Below are 25,347 nucleotides of genomic sequence, written 5' to 3' on the forward strand. Positions count from 1 at the left end.
TGCATGGCCCAAATGCACTTTGAGTAATTTTTAAATCCATACATACAGTGGGGCAGAATTATTTTGAAATTGACCAAAAATATGTGAAAAGATACATTGGAGTACTCATAATATTTTGATGAGTTTTAAGTACAAAATAAAAAAGGTTTAAAAAGAAAACAAAAATTTGGATATTATAAATTTTGGTCTGTTCGAAATTTTTAATTCACTGAACTACTGTGTAGTTAGTCATTGGTCTCGTTACAGAGATATACAATTCGCAGTGTTATTCGTTCTACAGTAGTTTTGGCACTGCAATAATTTTAGTTATGCAGTATTTTTGATAATGCAGCCCAAAATTAATGGTAGAATATATTTTTTATTGCAGTATGTTCGGTACTGCAGTAGTTTTAGTACTGCAGAGCTTTTGGTCCTATAGTCATTTTTGTAATGAAGTACCTACTTTGGTAGTTGAACAGTTTTAAAACGCCTTATTTTTGGTACTGCAATATTTTTAGTAGTAGTATCTATTTTTGGTACAGCATAATTTTTATAAGAGCATAAGTGATTGTTGCTGGCTGTAGCAGTTTTGGTTTAGTATTAGTACTCCAAAAGATTTAGCTATTCAGGAGTTTTAGTATTGTAGGATTTTTAGTATTCCAAAAGTACCTACTCGTATTTTTAGTACAGAAGCCTTCTTGGTATTCGAGTAAATTTGGTGGTTCTTATTTTTAGTACTGCTGTAGTTTCGTTACCACAGTATTTTTAGCACTGCAATATCTTTGAGTCGAATAATCCTCAAGTCCTTTTTTTTATTTTGGTATTTCAATATTTTGGTATTGAAATATTTTATATAATGCAGTATTTTTGTATAGCAGAATATTTGGTACCTATATCATAAATTTTTTGTTACTGCAGTATATTTTTTTGGTACTACAGTGTTTTTAGTACTGCAGTTTTTTTTTTGGTAAATTCGGTATTTTTGCAGTATTTTTGGTAGTCGATCAAAGTAGTTGGAGATTACTTATTTTAAGTATAGCAGTAGTTTTGGTACTTTGGTATTTTTAGCACTGTAATATTTGTGGTAGTCGAGTATTTTTGAAATTATCTTTTTGGCACTGCAATATTTTAGATAGTGCACTTTCAATTCTGCAAACGTCTCTCAACAGTTTTGGTACTGCAATATTTTGGGTACTAAAGTAGTTAGTTATTTTTGATAATACAATCATTTTAAGAGTTCAAAATTTATGGTCAAACATATTTAGTTTAGTTTTGGTATTGCAGATTATTTGGTCAATTTTGTACTGCATTATTTTTGATCGTCGAGTAATATTGAAATTTCATTTTTTGGTACTGCAATTTTTTTGGGTAATGCAGTATTTTTGTATAGCAGAATTGGTAGAGCTTAAATTTTTGTTATTGCAGTATATTTGGTACTACAGAATTTGGTTATTGTTGAATTTCTAGTACTACGGTACTTATAATCCTCCAGTGTTTTTTTACTGCAGTTTTTTGGAACTGCAACATTTTTGGTATTTTTGCATATTTTTTGGTGCTGCAATAAATTGTTTAGGTATTGCAGTAATTTTTGTTTGCTCTCCCGTACAATAGGACATTAAATGTTATACTGTAGGTAATTGACATTAAGAACTTATATATATGTACATAATCTGACTGAAAAGTAACTGCATGTAAAAATTAAGGTTAATTGACTGCAGTACTTTTAAAATAGTTCTTGTTTCTGAGTGAATTTAAAGTTTTTTGTTTAAGGACTTAAAGCTATCAAAAAGTGCTATAGTAAATTTACTTTGAATCAATTAAAAGCTGACTATTTACTGCGTATTTTAGAACAACTTAAGTGAATGGTTTATTTTACGGCACTGCTCCACTGTCGGTGACATCAAATTGCACCCAAGTGTCACTATGCACGAACTGCAAAAAAAGCTACTATACCTCGACGACTGCTGTCGTCTCTGCCCACGTGATTATTGAATTGTGTGATTGAGTAACTAGTTGCGAGTTGGGATTTTCAGGACAAGGGGAACAACATAAATACTTTTATACCTATAGCGCAGCCAAACCACAAACGCATGTCACACCCTTTCAGGTGTCGAACTCTTGGAGCGAGATGAATAAATTTTTGGCGGCTGAAACTGATGGCAAATTGTGGCTTAAGGGAGGCAGCAGTACAGAAACGCATGTTGATGGAATTTGTCCACATTTTTCTTCAGTTTTTATTGTTTTTGTATTTCATTGGCAAAACCGGGCAAAACCATAACCAACCAACGCAATGCCACGAAAGCCTGTTAATTAGGAATTCGGTTGATTGGAAACGAATTGAAAATATGTGGTCCTTAAGTGAACGTGCCAAGTGGATGTAGTTCGTAATTTTTGTTGAGGGTGGTTGCAATTCGGAGATTGGCAATAGCAAAAGTAAAGCCATCGCATTATAGGAGAGTTTTTTTAGAAAAAGAATTAAAATTGAGATTAACTTGACAAAAAAAAAAATGTGTGTCACCAAAAAGTCGAGGTGTGTTCATTTTGTATTTCCCACAGTCAATTGTTTAATGCTGCTGCATGTTAATTAGAAAACACGCCTTTCATTAGACTAAATTGCAATCTACGGCAGTAGTTGGTAGGTTTTCTGTGTTTTTTTTTTCTATTTTAGTTCAAAGTGGGTGTTTTTTTAGGTGTTGTCGTCAAATAACAGAACGCCTATATACTTTATGCAAGTTGTTTAATTAGAGTTCTACATCAAAGAGTTTAGAAGTGTCTATATACCGTTTCAGTGTAATGCAAATGAACTGGAAATTTGTTTGTGAAGAGACAGATATCTATTATATAGTGGAATGACAAACCCGTCATTATCACCTTCAACTGAATTGGGAGCCTTTAAAAGTTTGAAATTTAATCGTTTTTGGACAACATTTATGGATATAGATAGGTACGTTCAAGGCAATAGTTTTTAATTTTCAGTACGTACCTAAATCAGTTACAAATAATTTTGAGATTGGGGAACATGTTTTAGTTTTCTTGTTAAAATGACTTTAATTTTGTAATAATATACCGTTGTAAGGTACTTATAAAAGAAATTGAGATTTTTTATTACCTAACCCCAATTTTTCGGTGCAGGCAGAGTTAAGTTTTTATAATTTTGAATTCCTTAGTTCTGCGGAAGAAATTGCACTGAATTTACTTTGGGAATATACCTAAGTGATTGAAATTGAAAGACAACAATGATCTCGCACTAAGAAACTAAGATTACGAAATTTGGTATGAAATTGGAAAATGTAGGCAATAGTGTTTCATATTAATCTGAAGAAATTGACTCCAAGCATTGATTAAAAATTGATTTAAAAAAACGCTTTTTATATTTTTTTCAGTCGAAACTGTTTGACAAGAAAGTTTTGTCTCAAAAACGTTGAAGTGGAATGAAAAAAGGGTTTTTCTGTGTTGATGAGTCAGAAGTTACTAAAAATGTCTACACTGCATCAACGGTTTCTGCATCCACTCTATTTTTATAACTTTTTCTGCGGTTTGCAATGATATTTGAACTAGAGAAATATATTGCTCTGATATATCGTGGCACAACGCCAAAACCACGAATCTGCAAAATTGTAGTTTTGAGAAAAACGGCTTCAAAGTTTTGGAAATTCATGCAAGCTTATGGGAACTCGTGCTACGGAAATTGAAATTTTAGGCTTTTAGGCAACAGAAGGATGATTGGGGTCGAAGTAGTGGAAAGAGGGACCGATAACAAGTTAAATGACGCATTAAAGTGAAAATGTCCGAAAATGCAGATTCGCGGTTTTGGCTTTGTACCGACGATATGTAGCTATGTAAGTGTCAGTCAATTTTCCATTTTGTATTATTTGGATATTAGATTTACTTGAACACCCACGTTTTTTTTTTTATGCAGCCACTTAACAAATATAAAATTTATGACTGGGTCGAATGAACTTTCTCTATAATTCATGATATTTAGATTTAAAAAACTAATTTTTAAAAAATTATGTAACTATTACCGGATAAATGATAAAAACTTAAAAAAATTAAAACAACATAACCTCAAGACTATTGCCCGCTCAGAAAAATAGTGTATTACAAAGAAAAAGATAATTAAATTTCCAAGAACCATTATTCTAGGACAAATAGTTTTGGAGATATAGAGCAATTTACGTTTTCCAAAATGGCGGATTTCGCCAGGGGGTGGCATGGCGTCCTGAAAACCAGGACTTAAGCTTTTCTAATACCCCTCTTTCAGATTTGAAAAATTCAGCCGTAATATATTTCGTTCCACGAAAAAGTCTATCTTTCCTGTACAATCAAACAAATTTTAAATTTTTGAATAGCATTTAATGCTCTAAATTGAGCTCGGGTTATTTTTAAAAATCTCAAAAATGTAAAATAAATTCGAATTTAAGCTGTACTTCATTTTTTGTTTTTTGTTTAAAAAAATTGAAATATTAAAGTTTTGAATCGAAGTCAAGAATTGTAAAAAAAAACTGCACCAACCATAACTCAATCATTTTTGTACATTTTCACTTGAAATTTGGTGCTTTAGGTGCTTTTCACATTAGATTTTTCTCAAAGAATCGATGTAATTTAAGCTTAACATAAAACCAAATTTTCGCATTTACATTTAAAATACATAATTTATTTAGAAATGGTGTAAAAATTTTGTTTTTAAACGTGGTAGAAGTGAAACCTTAAAAAAAACATGTCTAAGATTACGGTACTTCCTACACTGGTCATCGTCAACAAGATCTCCACAGGTGTTTTGAGGTATTTTTCAAGTTTTTCAATTTAAGATTGTGTAACTTGTAGAGCTCGTACAGTTAATTGTGATATATCAAATGAAAAGATATGTTATCAGCACGCGTATTAAAGTTAAATCAAATTTGTATGTGCATTAGATCAAAAGATATAATGATGTAGAAAAAGAACATCTTTTTACCGTTATCTCAGAATTTTTAATGTGAAATTAATTGATATTTTGTACATTTATAGTTTATTTAATTACCTATCTACAGTACAAATTTCATTCATCTATCTATTAAAACAAAAAAGTTATAACAAGTTGAATGTTCGTGTGTCGCGTTGAAGTTTTCACTTCAAAAAATATCGATTTTCATCGTATCCTTCGAGTCATTTTTGTAATTATTTCTCTTTAATATGTCGTTCATAATGTTTCTAGAAGTCCTTCTTCATATTATTAGTTTAATTTTAGAATTTAATTTATGTAAACTTTATTTGATTTGATATTGAACTATACGCAAAACACACTGAATCTCAAAACCAGCTATAAAATATTTAGTAAATATCTCGTAAGGAACAAAAAAATAAGTATCTCTAAAAATGCCATAACTAAGTCACGACAAACCACTCTCATCTCCTCTTATTGTCATTAATTTTGCATCAACAAAATTCTTTAAAACTTTCAATTGTATTACAACCCCTTAAATGCACCAATATCGTATTTATGAGTCGTCGTTACTTCCAAAGCACCCACACACTTTCAAACGACGAACGATATTTTTTTTTAAATTTATATTAAAAGTCATTTAAATTTCCTTGAAACTTACCAGTCTACATCTATCTATTCCTATACATACACTTTCGAACTTCAAAGATTTTTCAAAGCACGAAAAAAAAAACAAAAAAAAACTTTCGCGTTCTACTTAAAAATTTTCTTTCATTTAACCACTATCCACGAACTAAAACAAACAAAAAAATAATAAAACAAAAAAAAAATCAACTGTTATTGACTTAAGGAAATGACGAAAGTATCCTCCCCCCCTTCCTACTTTTCTTCTAAACTCTCAATTATTCTTCTTCTCTTAGTCGTCCCTAAGATTGTTACCTCTTCCTTCTTGCTCATTCTTGAAGAAATAAATTTTCAAAAATGTTGTAAGAATTCATAGCAAAAATTTATGAAAAGGACTTCTTCAGCATCCTAGACAAAATAAAAAAAAAAAAAAAATAAAGAGAATAGAAAATGAAGAGACAAAAATAAAAAATAAAGTAATTGTTTGCTACTAGTTTTTCCAACTCCACTCTTGTTCATTGAAAATTCACTTGGAAATGTGCAAAACTTTGTCCACATTCTGCCATCATCGAAGAGAAAAATGAAGAAGAAACTCCTAACAGAAGAGCTCGATGGAGGTGTCACTTTTCTAAGCATTTGCAAGTGCATCCACTTTATCCAGAAATCTATCCAAAAGTTTTACTTCCTAATTCACCACCCTTCCACCCTTTTTCCCTCTTTTTCACCCTTAAAGAATATATAATTAAATTTTTGCGAAACTTACTTCCTGTGCAGCGTCGTCTCAATGTTGAATGATTCTTGCCAACTTTTCGCTTCGATTTTTTCCGTCGAATTTTCTTCCGACCACACGGACTTTCCGAATTCGCCGCCGCCAACAAAGCATGCCGACAGGAACAGTAATCAGTACTCGGAGTCGGTGCACAAATACAATCTGCCAAATGGTTATCACAATTCCAGCAAACATCACAATTCGATAGAAACTCCTGCTCGCTAAACTCATCGCTCGCAATTGACGAACACCGCCGCGATGCATCTCGCATTCTCTTGAAGCAATACGAACACGTTCCATCGGGATTTGTCGGTGGGACTTGCTTTGACTGTCTTCTACTCCGTCCACCATGATGGACAGACGAAGCTATGGCATCTGAATCGTACACAGACGGGAACACACTGGCCAAAGAGATTTCCTTCCTGGATTTATAAGCATCGGATTTCTTATACCGCCGACCAGTATTTCGACCTCGCCCTAAAGTCCGTTTTCGCGGCGAAGTCATTCGCCAATGTTTCGGATAGTGAAACAAATCTTCAGTATCTCGATGATTTCCTATACTAGCATAGGCATCTTCTTCATGATGATGATCTTCATCGTTAAAAGTTCGAACCTCTTGAAACAGACATTTCGACTTTTTCTTATTGTTCGTCACTCTCTTGTCGGGATGAGGGAATTCAAAAGTTTGCTCGGTGGGTGACATATCGGCATAGATTTCACTAAGAGTGGCATCATTGATCTTCTTCCGTTGAAGATAGTATTCTTTAAGACGTTTCAAATGTTCCTCAAAAAATGCCTCGAGATCATTGATTTCCTGATTGAACGTATCATCAGCGTACTCTTTTCGAGCTTTCATCCGTCTTCGACGAGCCATGCAGAATTCTTCAAACTCTTTGACAAAATGATCTTGAGTTGGATTCAGCTCGAGGGGAGAAGCTATTGGAGCTAGATGTCTTCGGGACTTTCGTTTTCTCGATGAATTCCGCTGAAATCGAAAGTCTTTATTCCCCTCGGGAGCATGTCGCCTACGGAAGATATTCTTCGGTTTTGTCAAAGTCAAACTGAAGCCAGAATCTCGTGAAGACATTGACTTGAAAGATTCATTCTTCTTTTTGAAATTTCCCCGCATATCAAGATCATCTCCCTGACCTAGATTCAACTGTTTCCAAATCCGTCCTAAGTTTACCGCATAGAGTTCTTTCTGTCTGGTAAATGGATTGATCTTCACTCTTAACGGATAGGGTATTGAACTGTCCGGAGAGATCATATCAGCATCGTCGTACATTTCGACTTCAGGATCGAAAGAAAACGATTGATATTTGTTGTATTCCGGAGACTGATCAGGATCTTCACAGATCGTACTGATCCCGTAGTGAACTTCAGAAAATGAAGAACTTCTTGAAATAGTTTTTTTAACAGGACTTGTTGGTTCGTTCTTGGACATTTGTAGTTCTTTGAAGATTTCATAAGTACACTTGGCATTTCCTAAAGGTTCTTTCTGATAATGATCAATGATTTCTTCAGCTGCTTCAACTCTTACTGAGGGCTCTTGTTTCGGTGGGTAACCAACTGATCGATCAGAAATGTTAGAATTATCAGTTCCTGAGATGTGAATAACAATACTCTCGCCGGAGAAATTCTTTGTTTGTTTTCGGTGGATATGATCGAAGGGATCTTCATAGATCAGTGTGGTCTTCGAAATGTTCTGCTGACTGGAAAAATCGCTGGATTTTTTCGACGAACTAGCGGTGGGAAAATCATCGAGCAGTTCCTCCTGAGAAGTATCGAAATTTGTTTCGAGATAATTCTTTGCAGGTGTAAATGTCTTGAAAGTGATTCCCTTCGATTCTGATTGATCTAATCGAACTGAATCGGCTTTTTCGTAGATATTCTCTTCAGATATCACAGAACGATCGTCGTCTTGTAAGCTTCCGACGGAAACATTTGATACATTAGCACCAGCACAGCCAGTATAGTCGCCCTCTTCCAAGACATCATTGTAGATTGTTTCGGAACTATTGGAATTTTGAAAATCTACCGAAACCACTTGGATTTCAGTTTCTTGCTTCGACGAAGACGATGAAGATAATGGCTTTCTGCTGGGATCTAGCCAACTTTGTGAATGTGAATTAGCACCATTATAAACATCTTCATCATCGTCTTCTTCGTCATTGTATTCATCTTCATTTTCAGCGACGGAATTTCTTCGTAACGATCCAATGAATATGCCATTCTTCACTTCGGGCACAGTCATCATGGCCGCTGGTAGATTATTGGCTTTAGCTTGTGCTATCGATGATGTAGTTGCTGGCCGATGATTATGATGATGACGATTATGATGATGATGATGATAATAGTCATCATTTTTTCGATCTAATTTGAAAATTGGATTTGCTTCAAGCTCTTCAACAATTGTTCCACTACTTGTTGTTGGCGAACAATGTTGATGATGATGATGATGATTGCTACTACTACTACCACCACTGCCACTTAAACTACTGCCTGTATTAGCGCCAATTGCTTTGGCGCGTAACGCAGCTCTTTTTCGACCCCGATCTAAATAACTCTTTCGGATGCTGATGCGCTTGAATGAATCGCTACGCTTGAAACTTGCATCCATAATTCCGCCACCGATGCCATCTTTATCCTTGCCTTTCTTTTTTGTACGAAGAAAGTTTCGTATTGACTCGAATGTCAGTGGTTTCATTATAATTTTTTTTTTTTATGTGAAAAATAAACTAATCACTGTTATTATTATTAATTTTTGTTTGTTTTGCTTAAACACTTTTTTTTTTTATCTTAAATCACTTTTATGTAAAATTGTTATTTTAATTAAATTTTTTACATTGTATAGTTTAAGTCTTTTTTTGTTCGACATTTTTAATGTTTTTTTCTGTAAATTGATTTATTATTAAATTAGATTTTATATTTTATTTATTTATTTTATTTTTTTTTTGTACTGCAAAAAGGAAAACATAAGAAATATAAAAATGGGGTAATACAAAAAAAGAATCAACAAAATTGTTTGGCCTCTACTATCAATTTTTTTTTTTTAATTTCAAAAATGTAAGTATATTGGGGCTTAATATTTTTGAGGAAGTTAGATCAAAGTTACTCATTTAAAATATATTTGGCTTTAAAATCTCGGAATATAATTTTTTATCTATAGTTTCAATAACCAATTTCAAAACACTGGGTGGATAAAAAAAAAATTAAACTATAAACACGGGTGGAGATCTATTACGTTTTGTAGACTTTGTTGCACTGATTACACAACGGTATGTAAAAATTCGTATCATCCCTAAAATTTGGACTAGCTTAAAAAAATAAGACTTCATCAAATTTAGATAAATTTTTTGAAATGTTTAGTGTTTTGGAAAGATTCTGAATAATTTAAAAAAAATCCATATTTTTCGTCATTTACTCATAGTCCGGTCAATTTAGACATCCGAGGTTACATTAATTCCCAGCAAGCTGAAAATTGGTAGGATTGTTGGAAACACCATCATAAATTAAATTTAAAAAGTCCTCATCGATCCGAGGTGTGGAAAAAAATTTACGGGGGGTCAAAGGTCACAAAAACTGGTTTTTCACGATTTTCAGCAAAACGGTAAGTCTCATCAAAAAATTTGCAATGCAAGAATTGTAGACCAGATTATTATATATAAAAAGTGTCATGACACTTTTTTTCCTAAGACCCACCGTTTCTTAGGTATAACGATTCAAAAAGTTGAAGTTGAGTTATAATCGTCATAATCAGGCCTATTTTGAAAAAAAAACTTTTAACTGAAAAGTACCTGAAATTTCATTATTTTTTAAGCTTGAATTTCGTTCTTCAACGGTTAAGAATATGGGAAAGCAAAAAAAAAATGGAATTTTTCGCCATTTTTCCGATTGGGGCCCTTCTCCCGAAACCATTTCCCTGTGAATTTTTGTTTATAATTTGTCTGAATATATACAGGGTATGCAATAGAGAATGGACAACCCTAAAACGGCTGATAGCTACACTTATGACTGTTCTAAAAACAGATAGAAAAAAGTTCTATCGCAACCAGTTCATAAAATATTGGCTTTTTTTCGTTCAGTGTATTTTAAATTTTATCATCTTATATTTTCGTTCACTACAACCACGAATGAATGAATTTTATTTATTTCTTTTTTTTTATAATTTTCTACAATAATTGTATGAGTACATAAATGCTTAAAAAACTGCATTGCTATTGCACATTTTTGTAAAAAAAATTTTGAAATCTGTTTTTTGATGCAAAATGTAAAAAAAGTATTTTATGAAAAATTTTAAACACCTGTGGTATAAAATAAATATATAGAAACCTGGGTGGCCAACTTTCTTAAAAATATTCCCCTTAAACGAGAATATTTTTAAGAAAGTTGGCCACCCAGGTTTCTATATATTTATTTTATACCACAGGTGTTTAAAATTTTTCATAAAATACTTTTTTTACATTTTGCATCAAAAAACAGATTTCAAAATTTTTTTTACAAAAATGTGCAATAGCAATGCAGTTTTTTAAGCATTTATGTACTCATACAATTATTGTAGAAAATTATAAAAAAAAAGAAATAAATAAAATTCATTCATTCGTGGTTGTAGTGAACGAAAATATAAGATGATAAAATTTAAAATACACTGAACGAAAAAAAGCCAATATTTTATGAACTGGTTGCGATAGAACTTTTTTCTATCTGTTTTTAGAACAGTCATAAGTGTAGCTATCAGCCGTTTTAGGGTTGTCCATTCTCTATTGCATACCCTGTATATATTCAGACAAATTATAAACAAAAATTCACAGGGAAATGGTTTCGGGAGAAGGGCCCCAATCGGAAAAATGGCGAAAAATTCCATTTTTTTTTTGCTTTCCCATATTCTTAACCGTTGAAGAACGAAATTCAAGCTTAAAAAATAATGAAATTTCAGGTACTTTTCAGTTAAAAGTTTTTTTTTTCAAAATAGGCCTGATTATGACGATTATAACTCAACTTCAACTTTTTGAATCGTTATACCTAAGAAACGGTGGGTCTTAGGAAAAAAAGTGTCATGACACTTTTTATATATAATAATCTGGTCTACAATTCTTGCATTGAAAATTTTTTGATGAGACTTACCGTTTTGCTAAAAATCGTGAAAAACCAGTTTTTGTGACCTTTGACCCCCCGTAAATTTTTTTCCACACCTCGGATCGATGAGGACTTTTTAAATTTAATTTATGATGGTGTTTCCAACAATCCTACCAATTTTCAGCTTGCTGGGAATTAATGTAACCTCACCCCCTTATTTTAGTCTAATTTGACCGGACTATCAACTTCGAAATCGATTTAAAGCATATCGATCACTAATAATAATCTAGTTTACAAAAAAAACTTTATTAAATTGAAATCGCTTAGAGCCCCCGCACACTACAAACTTTCTATCGGCCGACAGTTAAGTCGGTCTCTTAATCAGTATCAAAATGTATGAAAGTGCGCACACTACAACGATTAAGTATCGGCCGATCAAAAAGTTTGTTTGATCGAAAAAAAAGTTTGGTTTGCTACACAATTGCCTTCAAACTAAAATGTTTCCTAGCGACCCGACTGTTTAGTCGGTTGCCTGTGCGCACACTAGGAGCCCAACCCGACTAAACTATCGGCCGATAGAAAGTCTGTAGTGTGCGGGGGCTCTTAAAGTTTTTTCGCCATTTTCTTCCATTCCACTTGAAATTTTTCGCAGTGTGGCAAAAATTTCAATTAAAAATAAACTATTTGAGAAAAAATATCTTTTATAGCTTATTTGAAAGATAATAACTTAAAGCTTAATACAATTTTTAAAAATTCCATCATTTAATAGGGTAAATAGGGGTAAAACAAAATTGGAAAAAATTGGCTTTTTTCTAAACTTGACAATGTAAAGAGTTTTTTTAAATCGATAGATAAATTTATTGCAAGACTGAAAATGGTATTGAAAAAAATTCTAAAAAACTTCAAAACCAAGTAATAAATAGTTTTCTAAAAACTAAAACATGAGGTAGACTTTTGACAAAATAGTGATTATAGGTAGGGGAAATTTTTTTTTTGACAAATTTAAAAACGTCATTCAAAAGATAATAAAAAAAAAAGTTAGGGGTCTCATACGGATTTTTTTAAGTCTCTGCGTTTCGAAATATGAATTTTTGTTGTATTTTTATTTTTTTAAATTTTTCGTAACGTTCAAAAAATTTCAAACTTATAGAACAAGTAGGTAGTCTATAATTGTGCGCTTTGTGGTCTTTTAAAATGATTTTTGACCGAATAACGGGAAAAACAAGTTTTTTGTCCCAAGTTTTTTCACCGTTTTTAAGCGTTTTTTATTTGTGGTTATAATATTACCTTTCATTTAATATATTTTACATAACGGTACGTTAACTAGAAGCTACACAATGTTAAATTAAAAAACTTCAGAAATACCTCAAAACACCTGTGGAGATTGTAAAAATTTAAAAATGCTTTAATCTTTTAGAAGAAATACATATTTGGTTTTTTAATGGTATAATATTTTTTATAAGCTTTTTAAATAAAAAATTCATATAGTGAGAAAAGAAAAAAAAGAGGTAATTTTGTTTAGCTTTTTCTTGTAAATTATGATTGTTTGAAATAAATAAACGCTTCAATTGACTCATTTTAAACAAAAGTACACAACCTGTTTTTTTTACGACATTATCACTTAAAATCATCATCCGTAAACCGGCTTTACAGACAACCACTTTTTCCGTTAAGTCTCTTGGTTCAACTTTAAAATCGATTCAATCATTTTACGAAAAATTTTTCATATATTTTTTTTTAAATGAAGTCAAATTTTCAAAAATAACAATTACCATTTTTTTATTTTAATAAATATAAATAAAGAAAAATAAATATTTTTAGAACGGATCAATGAATTTTTTTGAAATTTTGAATTAATGTGTTTTTGCTTTTCACGCCATATTTTTACTTGCGATATAGGTACTATAGGGCAAGTTTAGGATTCGTAAAAAAAATCGAACTCGAGATAACAATTTTACATGACATTACGATGATGGAGAATGCCAAAAAAGTGGGTCCGGCAATTCTGTCTGTCTGTCTGTTTGTCTGTCTGTCTGTCTGTCTGTCTGTGTGTCTGTCTCTATCTGAAGCTGCAGCCTAAACGAGTGAAGTGATTTTCTTCAAACTTGGTAGTTAGCAGTTTTTGGTGATTCCCTAGAGGGGAAATTGAATTTTTTTTTTTATGACCAAAACTAACGGTACCTGCCATATAACGGAAATAGAAAAGTTAATTTTTTTCAAAAACGGCTCTAACGATTTTGATTAAAATGTTTGTGTGTAGTACTACATATAAGAGCCAACTTTTTAAATAAAAAAAATATTTTTTGTACCGTTATTAACGGTACCTGTCATAGAACGGTTTTTTTTCGTTTCTGAATATCTCGTACAACATTAACCCGATTTAAATGAAATTTTTTATACAAAAGTGTGTAAGTAAAGATAATATTAAAGTTTTAGAAAATTTTCAAAAAACTCATTTTTGGTTTTTTAAAAAATATTTCAAAATTTTTTTTTGAAAAATCAATTTTTTGAAAACGGATCCATGAAAAATTTTGAAATCTAGTTTTTGTGTGTAAATTAATTATTTCTTCAAAATGGCATACCAACTTTTTTTTTGAAAAATGCTAAAACATTTTTATATATAAAAAATTATTTTTTTAAAAAACGGCTCCTACAATTTTCGAAATTTTTTTTCTAAAAATACCTTTTTATACAAGAAATAAAATGGCATATTTGTTTTTTTTTTTAAGATAATTTAAAACGGAGTTTAATTAATTATAAAAACAGATTTAATTTTTTTATACTACTTATGAAATTTCTTCAAAATATCAAATTTTAAATTTCTTGGATAAAAAGCTTTAACATTATAGTTACTTTAAGCATAAGGGCAAGTACGTGCGACCCCAGTCGTGCAATTTATTTTTTTTCTTTTGAAGAATTTGAAAGTTTTGAATGAAAACATTTTTTTTTTATAAAAACTGCTCCAACAACTTAAAAAAAATTTAACAAAATTTTGATTTAAAAAATGAAATTGCATTCTTCGTTTGGAAAAAAAAATATTAATATTAAACAAATATTAATACTTTTTGTGCATTAAAAACAAAATTGATGATAAAACAAAATTAAAATTATTCTTTTATGAACGATTAAAAGTTTTAACATTAAACTTTTATCATAATAGCAAGTACGTGCGACTCAATCCTGGATTTTATTTAAGGTAGGTATTGCTTTTGAATTCTAAATGCTAAACAAATATAAAAAGGGACATTCCATCGTAACGGGTGGGACACTTCTGTTCTTTTTTATAATTTCTCATAATTATACAAAATATATTTGTATTTTTAAATAAATTGTGGGAAGAAAAGTATGAAAATTAAATTATTTTTAAATTATACCATTTTTTTTTACTGTCACGGGTGAAATTTTAAAATGAAAATATATTAAGGTAGCAATATTTATTATTCGCATTGAAAACAAAATTTGTATTGCAAATAAAAATATTTTGCATTAAAAAAAAATGTCTGCATTAAATAATTTTATTTTAATATTCGTCGAATTTCTTACAATTATTTTGACTAATTTATTATAGTTCAAATAGCTAATGTATGGTAAAATAGCCATAAATAGTGAGAAACATTTTTGCATTGAATTTTTTATTCAAATGCAGAAAATTTACCTAAAATTTTATTTTAATGCAAATTTTTTTCAGTCGCAATAAATATTTTTTTTAATGCAAAAACTTTGTGTTTGCAGTAAATATTTTTTTTTTTTTAGTTTTTAATGGAAAACAAATGCATTAAAAAAATTTATTTTTAACAACCCTGCTTTGAATATACTTGAAGGATTTTGAATTTTCTAAGGTTAACATTTTTGGAATTATCGTATTTCAAATTTAACAATTGTTATGTATTATGATATCAAAAAGTTGCTTAACAAATTTGAGCGAGATTGAAGATTTAAAGAACTTTAAATAAATTATTACTATGTTGTTCATTTTTCTCATTTTCAACATTACATTCAAGCCTGTAATGTACAAATTTATTTACTTGTGAAAAAATTTCACTTAAACTAAAATATGTTTATCTGTAAATCAATTTCGTCATGGTAAAAGCTTACTTAAAAAAAAATTTATTGTCTTATGGGACAGGCAAAGTCAGATGTTTTTCTTCATTTTTTTCCATCATCATCTATCTATCTTACACGTTTTAAAATAGATTGAGTCGTAAGTTAATTACTATTTGTCGGCTACTGGTATGTTGCTTTGAGATACTTGATGCAGATACTTATGACATGAGCTTGCGAATTTATGAATAAGCTGCCATATGCAGTCAATGTAGGTACTATAAAATTGCATGAAGCATGATACAAATAACGAAAGACATAAAACATAACTCAAACTATTTTATGTGTTGAACCAGATTTTATTAGAGAGAGATGGTAATGAACTCTATTTTCTGATAAATCAAAGTAAAACTGAAAAAAAAAAAAAATATATATAATTAAAGCAATTAATGATTTAGCCTCCGGGTATAACGTTATATTGATTGGTATACACAGACTTACAAGGCCGTAGATAGGAAAATGTTTTTTTTGAGAGAGAATGGGAATGTAGTAGGTAAATGGAATTTTATTCGATCTTTTTTACAATTTTTTTTTGTAATTATGCAAATGTCTAGACAATGATTAAGTTATCATTTAAGAAAAGTGTCTTTAATTTTTGTTTAAATTCTAACAAAATATCATAATTTTATGAAGTGCCTTCACAAATAATTTTTTTTTCAGAAACGGGCCTGAAACCAAGGTTATTCTTCATCACTATAGTTTTATTTATTGATAAAAGGAAGTAGAGTGTATACCAACTTGATGATGCCTAATTAAAATTCTATATGTTTTGAGTAAATTGAACTTTAAATAAAGTGAATGCTCAAAGTTTTGTGGAAAAGTTAATTTTGTACGAACAATTGTTTTAATGAGTTCATAAGAGAAACAAGAGGCCATACAATAAGAGAATATAAGAGAATTGAGATTTAATTAACCAATAAATTTTTGTTAATTGGATTATTTCGCAGAAGTAAAATGTTTTCATTTTCAAGCTCTTGTGTTCATCAGCAAACGTTGTTTTCTTTTTAAAATTTATGTACTTGTATATTTTAATGTAGGATTGAATAGGAATATTTTTTTTTTTTTTTCATTGGAAGCCAATTTTTGTTGAATTTGATTTGTTGATTTGTTCATTTATTTTATAATTTTTCTGTAACGTAGGGTAGACAAACGACGATTTTTTGGTATACCTACGTAAAAAACTTAAGGTGAACAAATGACAGAAATTTGAATTTTTGAAAAATGTGATTTTTAGGGATTTTATGGGACTTTGAATTTTTCGGTATAAATTTTGTTTTTTTCAAAGATCTCCTGTAACGTAGGGTGGACAAACGATGAATTTTTGTTTTTATTCATTACTTGAGGTGGACAAACGATTTTCCTTTGATTTTTTGAAAAAAAAGTAATTTTTTGGGGATTTTAAAATTTACAGTAGGTACACGGTGGTGTATGCTTAACTTTTGTTGCGAGTTTTTTGTTTTTTAACCATTTCTCGAGGTGGACAAACGATGGCCGTTTGAGTTTTTGAAAAAAAAAAGTAATTTTTGGGCATTCTAGAAAAAAAAAATGATTTTTATATGAGAGCTGCTTTAAAAAAAATTCTTTTTTGAATATCTCCTAAACGGAGGGTGGACAAACGATGATTTTTGGTTTACATAAAGAACTCGAGGTGGACAAACGACAGCAATTTGAATTTTAAAACAAATTGATTGTTGGGGATTTAAGGGGAATTTCAATTTTTCAGTGTAAAATTTGTTTTTTTTTTCTGTTTTCAATATCTCTTAAACGGAGCGTGGAAAAACGATAATATTTGGTATGTATATAAAAGTCGATGTGAACAAACGATTGCAGTTAGTTTTATACGTTTATCTCAAAATTTGAGCGTTTTAGACGATTTTCAGACTTCTTATAAAAAAAAAACAATGTGCTCTAAAATTTTTTTGAAGGGTGAACAAAGGAAAATTTTGCTTGGACAAACATGGACAAACGAATTAGACAAGTTTGGTTCAATTTTGAGGTCGCAGTTCTGCCTTCACGAAGCTCTAAAATGGCCTGAGTTGTTTTCTGTGGGTTGGGGTCAAAATTCTGCCGGGGTCAAAATTCTTTTATCAAAATTCTGCTTTCAAAATTCTGCTTTTCAAAATTCTGTTTTTCAAAATTCTGTTTTTCAAAATTCTGCTTTTCATAATTCTGCTTTTCAAAATTCTGCAATAAATTAAAAAAGGGTTTGAAAAATGTTGAAAAGCGCGCATTTTCCAAACCCTTTTTTAATTTATTGCAGAATTCTGTAAAATCATCTTTTTGAAAATTTGTCATTTTTTAAATGCGTATTAGCTAATTTTTGTTTTATGAATGATTAAATTTGAAAATTTTAAGAAAAGGTTTAATATAAAACATTTCCGAAAATAGTAAAAAATTTATTAATTTATCAAATAAAGATGAATGTTCAAAAATTTGAATAAGAAAAGGAATATTTTGTATCAAACAACATCTATTCCAATTAGTTTACATATATATTATTTGAAAGAAAGTCAGTATATGGAATTCAAAAAATATTTGCGACACTTAAATAAAAAAAAAATTAGGAAAGTACCAATGTTGAATTACATTAATGAGGTGTATTTTTCTTTAGCCAGTGCATATGCTATAAAAAAAAAACAGAACTGGTAGAATTTTTTTGTTCAAATATAATGCTGGCAGAATTTTGAAAAGCAGAATTTTAAAAAGCAGAATTTTGATAAACAGAGTAGAAAAAAAGCAGAATTTTGAAAAGGCAGAATTTTGAAAAGCAGAATTGAATCATTTATTTGCAAAACATGATAAGTCCACTTTTTTTCAAAATTCGTTTTTTTGACTAAATTTGTACTCCAGGGTTAACCACGTCTGTCTTTAAAATATGAAGTATCTACTCCATCTATATCCGATTTTACAGCTACGCGAAATATTTTTTTAGTATCAAAAACAGAATAAGTCCCGGACTTATCATCTTTTGAAAATAAACAACAGCTTCTTTTTGTGTAAATGGTATATTAGATTAATGGCTGAAAATCTTAAGTTTAAAGCTACTTTAAAGTTAAATAAGCAGTCCGGACATTGTATTTTATTCTCAAATACAATTGTTTGATAGACTGGGGCTAAAAGCAAAATTGCATATCCATTTAAAAACTAATTTCACATCCGTTTATTTTCAAAGTATGATAAGTCCAAAAGCGTTTTTATTTTTTATCTTTTGAGCTATCGCTCCAAAAATTAAAAACGAAAAGGTATTTTGTAGCTAGGCAAGAGTTCTACAGAATATATTTTGTATAAATTTTTCTACGCATATCAAAAGAAAATAGAACGTTTTTTTCTTCTCCTGAAAAATTTAAAATCATGGACTTATCATGTTTTGCAAATAAATGATTCAATTTTGAAGCCAGAATTTTGACCCGATCCCGTTTTCTGTAAATAAGGGTGTAGTGGAAAAGTAACTAGAGCACTTGGCTGGGTAGGGGTACTACCGTGTCCCTTGATAAAAATTTTACTAACTTAAAAATTAAGAAGTAGATACTAAAATATTATCAAGTATTTTCAAATAAAATAAAATAAAATGCACTTCTAATTAAAGTCTTCAAGAAATAAAAAAAAAGTATAAAATTGGTTTTTAATATCACAAACATCTCGCCGTTCTTTTTACAATACAAAACCGCAATTTAGTTTCCATAAAGTTCAAAGTACATATTTTAATTACCAACTCTACTACTCGGTTCCAAGATAATACCATTTTTTTTAATTTAAGTTACTCTACTATTACTATTGAAAACTGTGACTTCCATATTATGTTTTAAATTGTTTCGTGAGAAAAGAAATACCTTGACAATAGTTTTAACTTTTTTTTTTTTGATCTGATCAAAAAATTGTTGTAAAACAAGTGAATGTCCGGAAAACATTTTTCTGTTCAGAAAAGTTAGTACTATCTTCTTTAATTGCCTTAGGCATTTACTTCCTTTGCATAATTAATATTCATAATTGCCATTTGTCTTACATATTTTATTTTAACAACTCAATTAAAAAAAATTCTTTTTTTTTTTTTGTAAGAAATTTAATATCAATTAATTCAAGGCGCCATAAACAGCTACTATTATAATTAATTTAAATGAAGCAGATGACATTTCAAAAGTCAAAATAAACACAAAAAAAAAAAATAAAAACAAAAATTAACACATTCTCATTCTCACATCAAAATCATTTTGAAACGAAACGCCCGCTTTCATTTAACCTCGAATCAACTTAAACAATAATAAAATCGACAAAAATAAAAAAAATTTATATCTATTTAACCGCACTGATTAATTAAGATTCAATTTAAATTTAAATGGCTGGTTTGCGGATATAAGTGGATAAATATATATCGCCTGTCCCAATTCACAAGCCAACAACAATTAAAGTTCCCAATCATAGTTTATCTGACAGAAAGAAAAACAAACTCTCCTCAAATACCTACAACCACCATCTAGAGACTCATAGAGCCACCAATTTCACACCGTAATTTGCAATTTCCCAGAATTGTGAATCGACAGCACAAGCTATGAGTTTGAGCAGCGGGCATCCCCATCCCAATTCAATTCATGTCATTATCAATGCCAAACTGAATGTTTTTGTGTCTGCGCGAATCCAAATAGATAATCAACATAAATTACAGTCGTCGTTGTAGTTCGTCTGTCTGTCCGTTGCGTCCGTTCAAACATTTGTTCGTTTGTTCATTTGGTCAAAAAGAAAACTCCAAGAGAAAACAACAACAACAAAAATTATATAATTAACCGGTGAATGTCAGCGAAACGCTTCATCGCGTTTCAACTGTATCTATAACTAGGTATTATATTCAACTTCGAGAACAACAACTGACCACCATCACCAACAGATGCACACTTTAAGATACACATTCGACATGCCAAAGCTGAACCATCATCAATCGAGGGGGCAATCTATTCCAAAGTAGGTGAAATTCAAACATACAATGTTTTATCGCATTGTAATTCTCTTTACCTATATGCGGAAAGGATTTTTGTTTTGATGGAATTTTCATAGAATTTTCTTTACTTCTCTGAAAGTCAATAGTAATAAATACACTGAGAAAAACAATTGTGTAAGATCAAAAATTATTTCTTTTGTTTCTATTTGAAGAAATTGACTTCATTTGAAATCATCGAAATCGTTTTCATTGGAACTAATCGAAGCTTTTTGAAGTTAATGGCTTCAATTTGAGTCATTGACTTCAATTGAAGTCATTTTCTTATTTCAAGTGGTTGACTTAAATTGTTTTTTTTTTACCCATTTGAGTCTTTGATTCCAGGGAAATTTTTTACTTAAGTATTAACTTCATTTTAAATCATTGGCATCATTTACCTCAATTGAAATCATAGAATTTGTAGAAGTATTTACTTTGTTTGAAGTCATAGAACATTTTTTGAAGTCATTTTCTTTTTTTGAAGTTGTTGACTTAAATTAATTTTTTTTAATCCATTTAAAGCCATTGTCTCTATCAAATAGCAATTGAATCACTTAGGTATTTAAATTTTCATTTTAAATCATTGGCTTCTATTGAAGTCATTTGAAGTCGTTGACACCAATTGAAATCATCTGACTTCATTTGAAGTCATTGAATTCTTTTAAAAAAATTGAACTATTTAGAAATTTGTTGACTTCATTAGAAGTCATTGCTTCATTTGAAGTCATTGGTCTTTATTAGCAGTCTTCAATTTCTTTGTTTTCTATGAAGCCATCGAATTTTTTGAAGTCATTTTCTTTATTTGAAGTAATTAACTTAATTTAAATTCCTTGAAGTCATTCTTTCATTTGATCTCACCGAAGTCATTTACTTAAGCATTGACTTAATTTGAAGTCATTGGCATGATACGTAGTTAATTGAATTCATTTAACTTTATTTGAAATCATTGCATTTTTGTTGGCTTCATTTGAAGCCCTTAAATCAATTTGATTTAATTTGAAGTCATGGAAATATTTTTTTATGATTTGAGGACTTTGAATTAATTTACTTGTTTCGAAGTCATTAACTTCATTCATCTTCAACTTCAATTTTGTTGGCTACATTTTAAGCTTTTGAATCAATTTGACTTCATTTGAAGTCATTTAAATTCATTTGACTAGATTTGAAGTTTCTTCATTTAAAGCCATTGACTTCATTAAAAGACTTAATTTGAAGTCATTGAATTTAATGGAAATGCTGACTTCTATTAAAATTATTAAGTTAATTAGAATTATTGATTTTAAATCTTTGAAGCTCTTGTGCTTCTTACTTCTTTTGAAGTTTGGAATGTTATTTGAAGTCATTTTCTTTTCTTGACGCCACTGAGTAGAAATATTTTAGCAGAAAATATTTCTCTAAGTGCATCAAGAATACTAGAAATTAAAGATACAAAAAACTTGCCATAACGGCGCGTGTTCGTTATGACCATCAATTCCACTTGAGTTTCGTGTTCGTGAGGTAAAAGTGGTGAGTCAAGTTCGAATATATTCTATCTATCTATCTTGCTATATATACATCACTTCCCAAGCAAAGATGATGGACATAATTATTCTGGTTTCAGCGTCTGATAGAATATCTAACTTTACTTGTCTGTAGTCTGTACCAACTATGTAGCCAATTCGAATATTATCATAACACACAATTCACTTGTTGTGTAGAGCGTGCTTGATTCTTTTAAATTTAATTATATTTTGCAGTTGTATGGAATTGCTTTTGTTTTTAAATATTGATCGAGCTGAAGTTTTTTTTAAAGCTTTTTTTAATGTTGATGAGACTTGAAGTTCTATTTGAATGTTTATAAGGAAAAAAAGGCCAAGTTCTATATCATTGGATTAGTTAAAAAAAAATCTATTTATAATTATTACTATAAGCGACTTTCTGAATGGTATAAAATATGGTATAAATGTACAAACTGTTATAAACATCTTGCGTTAGAAGAGCATTTTGAAGTAATTTTTTGTTTTACTCTGAAAATAATTGGTCGAATTTTTAATATTCAATTTTTTAAGTCTATGAACCTTCTTTTTATGTCAGAAATTGTACACTTTTTATCTATACTTAAACTGAAAAAAAAATCATTTTTAAAGATAAATAGTTACTTGTATCTTTTTTGGTATAAAATTGGTATAAAAAGCAAAACCTTACTTTATGATAGAAAGAAAATCTTTTGCAATTGATACTTTCTTCATTATTGTCAAGCACTTCTTCGAGAATACATTTTCATACAATTTTAATTAGTATAAAACGTAAAAATGTTTTGAATAATTTTTTAAGTATTCCATAGAAGATATTCCATGATAACAGATGACTGATAATGATTTATCTTTTTAAAGATAAAAAATACTTTTTTGCTATAAAAATTGAACAATAGACAAACTAATTTCTATTCTGCTTAACTGGTATAAACTAAAAAGTCTAAGTCTAGGTTTTTAATACCATAAAAAAAGGAAAGAAAAATTTTTCTCTCGATTGGTATAGGCAGATCTTAAGCTTTGAAAAAAAAAATATTGGTATGAAGAATTTTAATTTTGAATATTTTTTTTTGTATTCAATTTTTTTTAGAGAAAATGCAAATATGTAGGTACATTTTAGGAAGGAGTTCTAAAGTACTAAAACAATAGGCATGTATTTAAGTGTAAATAAGTAATCACATTTTTTTAGCACTGTTTAATGTTAATTACATCTTAATTTACTGCTCAATCAAACAAGGAATATGATGCTCAAAAAAGTAGGTACCTAACTATCACCGTCTTCATTAAGAGTCCCTTCATTTGTCACGTCTTAATCCTTGGTGAGAAAATTTTGTGTTGTTAAAGTTGACGTGCAATGGTCAACTTTGTCCAAAACGTGCTTAACAAACTTCTCAAACAAAGAAGAAAAAAAATAAAGTCACTTTTCTTGTAGACAGGCAGACCATTACAATGACATGACTACGATACGAAAAGAATATTCACTTTATTGCCTTCCAAAAAAGAAAAAAAAAAAAAACAGAAAAATAAAGAAAAAAACAAAACATTGTTTGAAAAGCTTCAACTTCACTCATCCGATAAAATAGACAAAAAAAAACCAAGAATTCAGGAAAAAAAATCCTTTAAAATAATGGATCAGAATTTCATCGTCTTAAGAATGTTTTTTTTTTTGTATTCTTATATTTTTTTTGTTGAAAATCGATTAGTTACGTGCTAGGTTAACTCTTTTAAAGATTATATAAGAAATCAATGCAAGGTATGTTATGAAAGTGCATTTACGATATCAATAGGGTAAGATGTTAAAACTGCACTATATGGAAGCTATTGCCTGCTTCCAATTCAAAGGATCTATTATAAAAGTCAGTTGAAAATGAAAAAAAAAAAAAAAAAAAAAATAGAAAAATAGAAAAGTCTGACAGGACAAGGGTTGAAAAAATATCAATTAAAAAAAAAAAAATTAATTTGAAATAAAAAAAAATATTTATTGCAAATGAAAAAAAGTTTTATTGCAACTGAAAAATAATTTGCATGAAAAAAAAAATGTTGTTACAAATAAAAAATTGTCTGCATTGGAAAAAAAAAAACAAATCAATGCTAAATATGTGCGTTATATATCGTGGGTACAAAGCCAAAACCACGAATCTGCAAAATCGTAGTTTTGAGAAAAACGGCTTCAAAGTTTTGGAAACTCATGCATTCTTATGGAAACTCGTGCAACGGAAATTAATATTTAGGCTCTTATGCAACAGATGAAGGATTGGAAACGAGGCAGTGAATAGAGGGACCGATAACAAGTAAAATGACGCATTAAAGTGAAAATGTCCAAAAATGCAGATTCGCGGTTTTGGCGTTTTGCCGACGATATATGTTTTTGAAGTTATACTTCTTATGGGACGGTGGGTATGAAAAATTATTTTTTGACAGGAATGTCAAACGGATTATGACGCGATCGCCATCTCCGAGACAATTAAGCAGCAGGGCTGTCGTTTCACATTTAGAGTTGGTAGTAGGTACAAGTTGCATGCGACAAGTTGCATGCTACAAGTTGCATGTGGCAAGTTGCATGAGGCAAGTTGCATGTTGTAAGTTGCATGTGGCAAGTTGCATGTGGCAAATTGCATGTGGCAAGCTGCATGTGGCAAATTGCATGTGGCAAGTTGCATGTGGCAAGTTGCATGTGGCAATTTGCATGTGGCAAGTTGCCACAAAAAACAAAAACAAAAACGTAAATACTCATAAATAAAAGGAAAAGAAAACAACATAGATTTAAACTAAACTTGTATTGATATAAAGGCAATCGTAGATAAAATTTTTTCTCAAAAATTTAGCCCCGGAAATTGGTATGAAGATTCTTAATTTCCAATTACATATAAAAATTTTTTCATGCATAACTATATTCAGGGAAGTCAGATTGTCTTGGGTTAAGGTATGGAGATAGCATCAAAAAACTTCCTAAGAATACCCTTACCTGAGATTGTTAAAATTTTAATAATAATATAAAACAAAAATAATAAAAATAAAAAAAATGAAATTCATTTAATATATTGAGTGAGAAGTATAACTTCAATCGCATTGTACACACACTATTTTTTTTATATTCGTCGAATTGCTTCCAATTTTGACTATTTGGTCTTAAGGTTCAATATTATAGTTGAAATAGCTAGTTTAGGCCAAACAGTCAAAATTGTAAGAATATTAAAAAAAAAAAAAAATTTAATGCACTTTAGTATTGAATTTCTTTTAATGCAAAAATTTTTTTATTTTTAAGCAAAATATTTTTATTTGCAATAAAAATTTTATTTTCAAAGCAAATAGTTTTTTATTTGCAATAACATTTTTTAATGGAAAATATTTGTACTTGCTATTAATTTTTTATTTTTTTTTTTCAAAGCAAATATTT

General features: G+C 29.8%; 1 protein-coding gene across 12 annotated transcripts in view; it reads right to left on the bottom strand.

The window, feature by feature from the left end:
- LOC129917909 (disco-interacting protein 2) overlaps window positions 1-25,347 on the bottom strand; it is a 225,873-nt gene that overhangs the window by 60,040 nt on the left and 140,486 nt on the right. For 11 of the 12 annotated variants that reach the window (XM_055998126.1, XM_055998124.1, XM_055998129.1 and 8 more), the window contains exon 2: window positions 6,291-9,189. The exons of the other annotated variant lie outside the window; for it this stretch is intronic. In XM_055998126.1, coding sequence (XP_055854101.1) covers window positions 6,291-9,003 — 2,713 coding nt within the window. In that variant the 5' untranslated portion in view covers window positions 9,004-9,189. The remainder of the gene's footprint in view (window positions 1-6,290; window positions 9,190-25,347) is intronic. 12 annotated transcript variants of the gene reach the window in all.

This window comes from Episyrphus balteatus, chromosome 4, assembly GCF_945859705.1.
Source record: "Episyrphus balteatus chromosome 4, idEpiBalt1.1, whole genome shotgun sequence".
Taxonomy (NCBI): Eukaryota; Metazoa; Arthropoda; class Insecta; order Diptera; family Syrphidae; genus Episyrphus; species Episyrphus balteatus.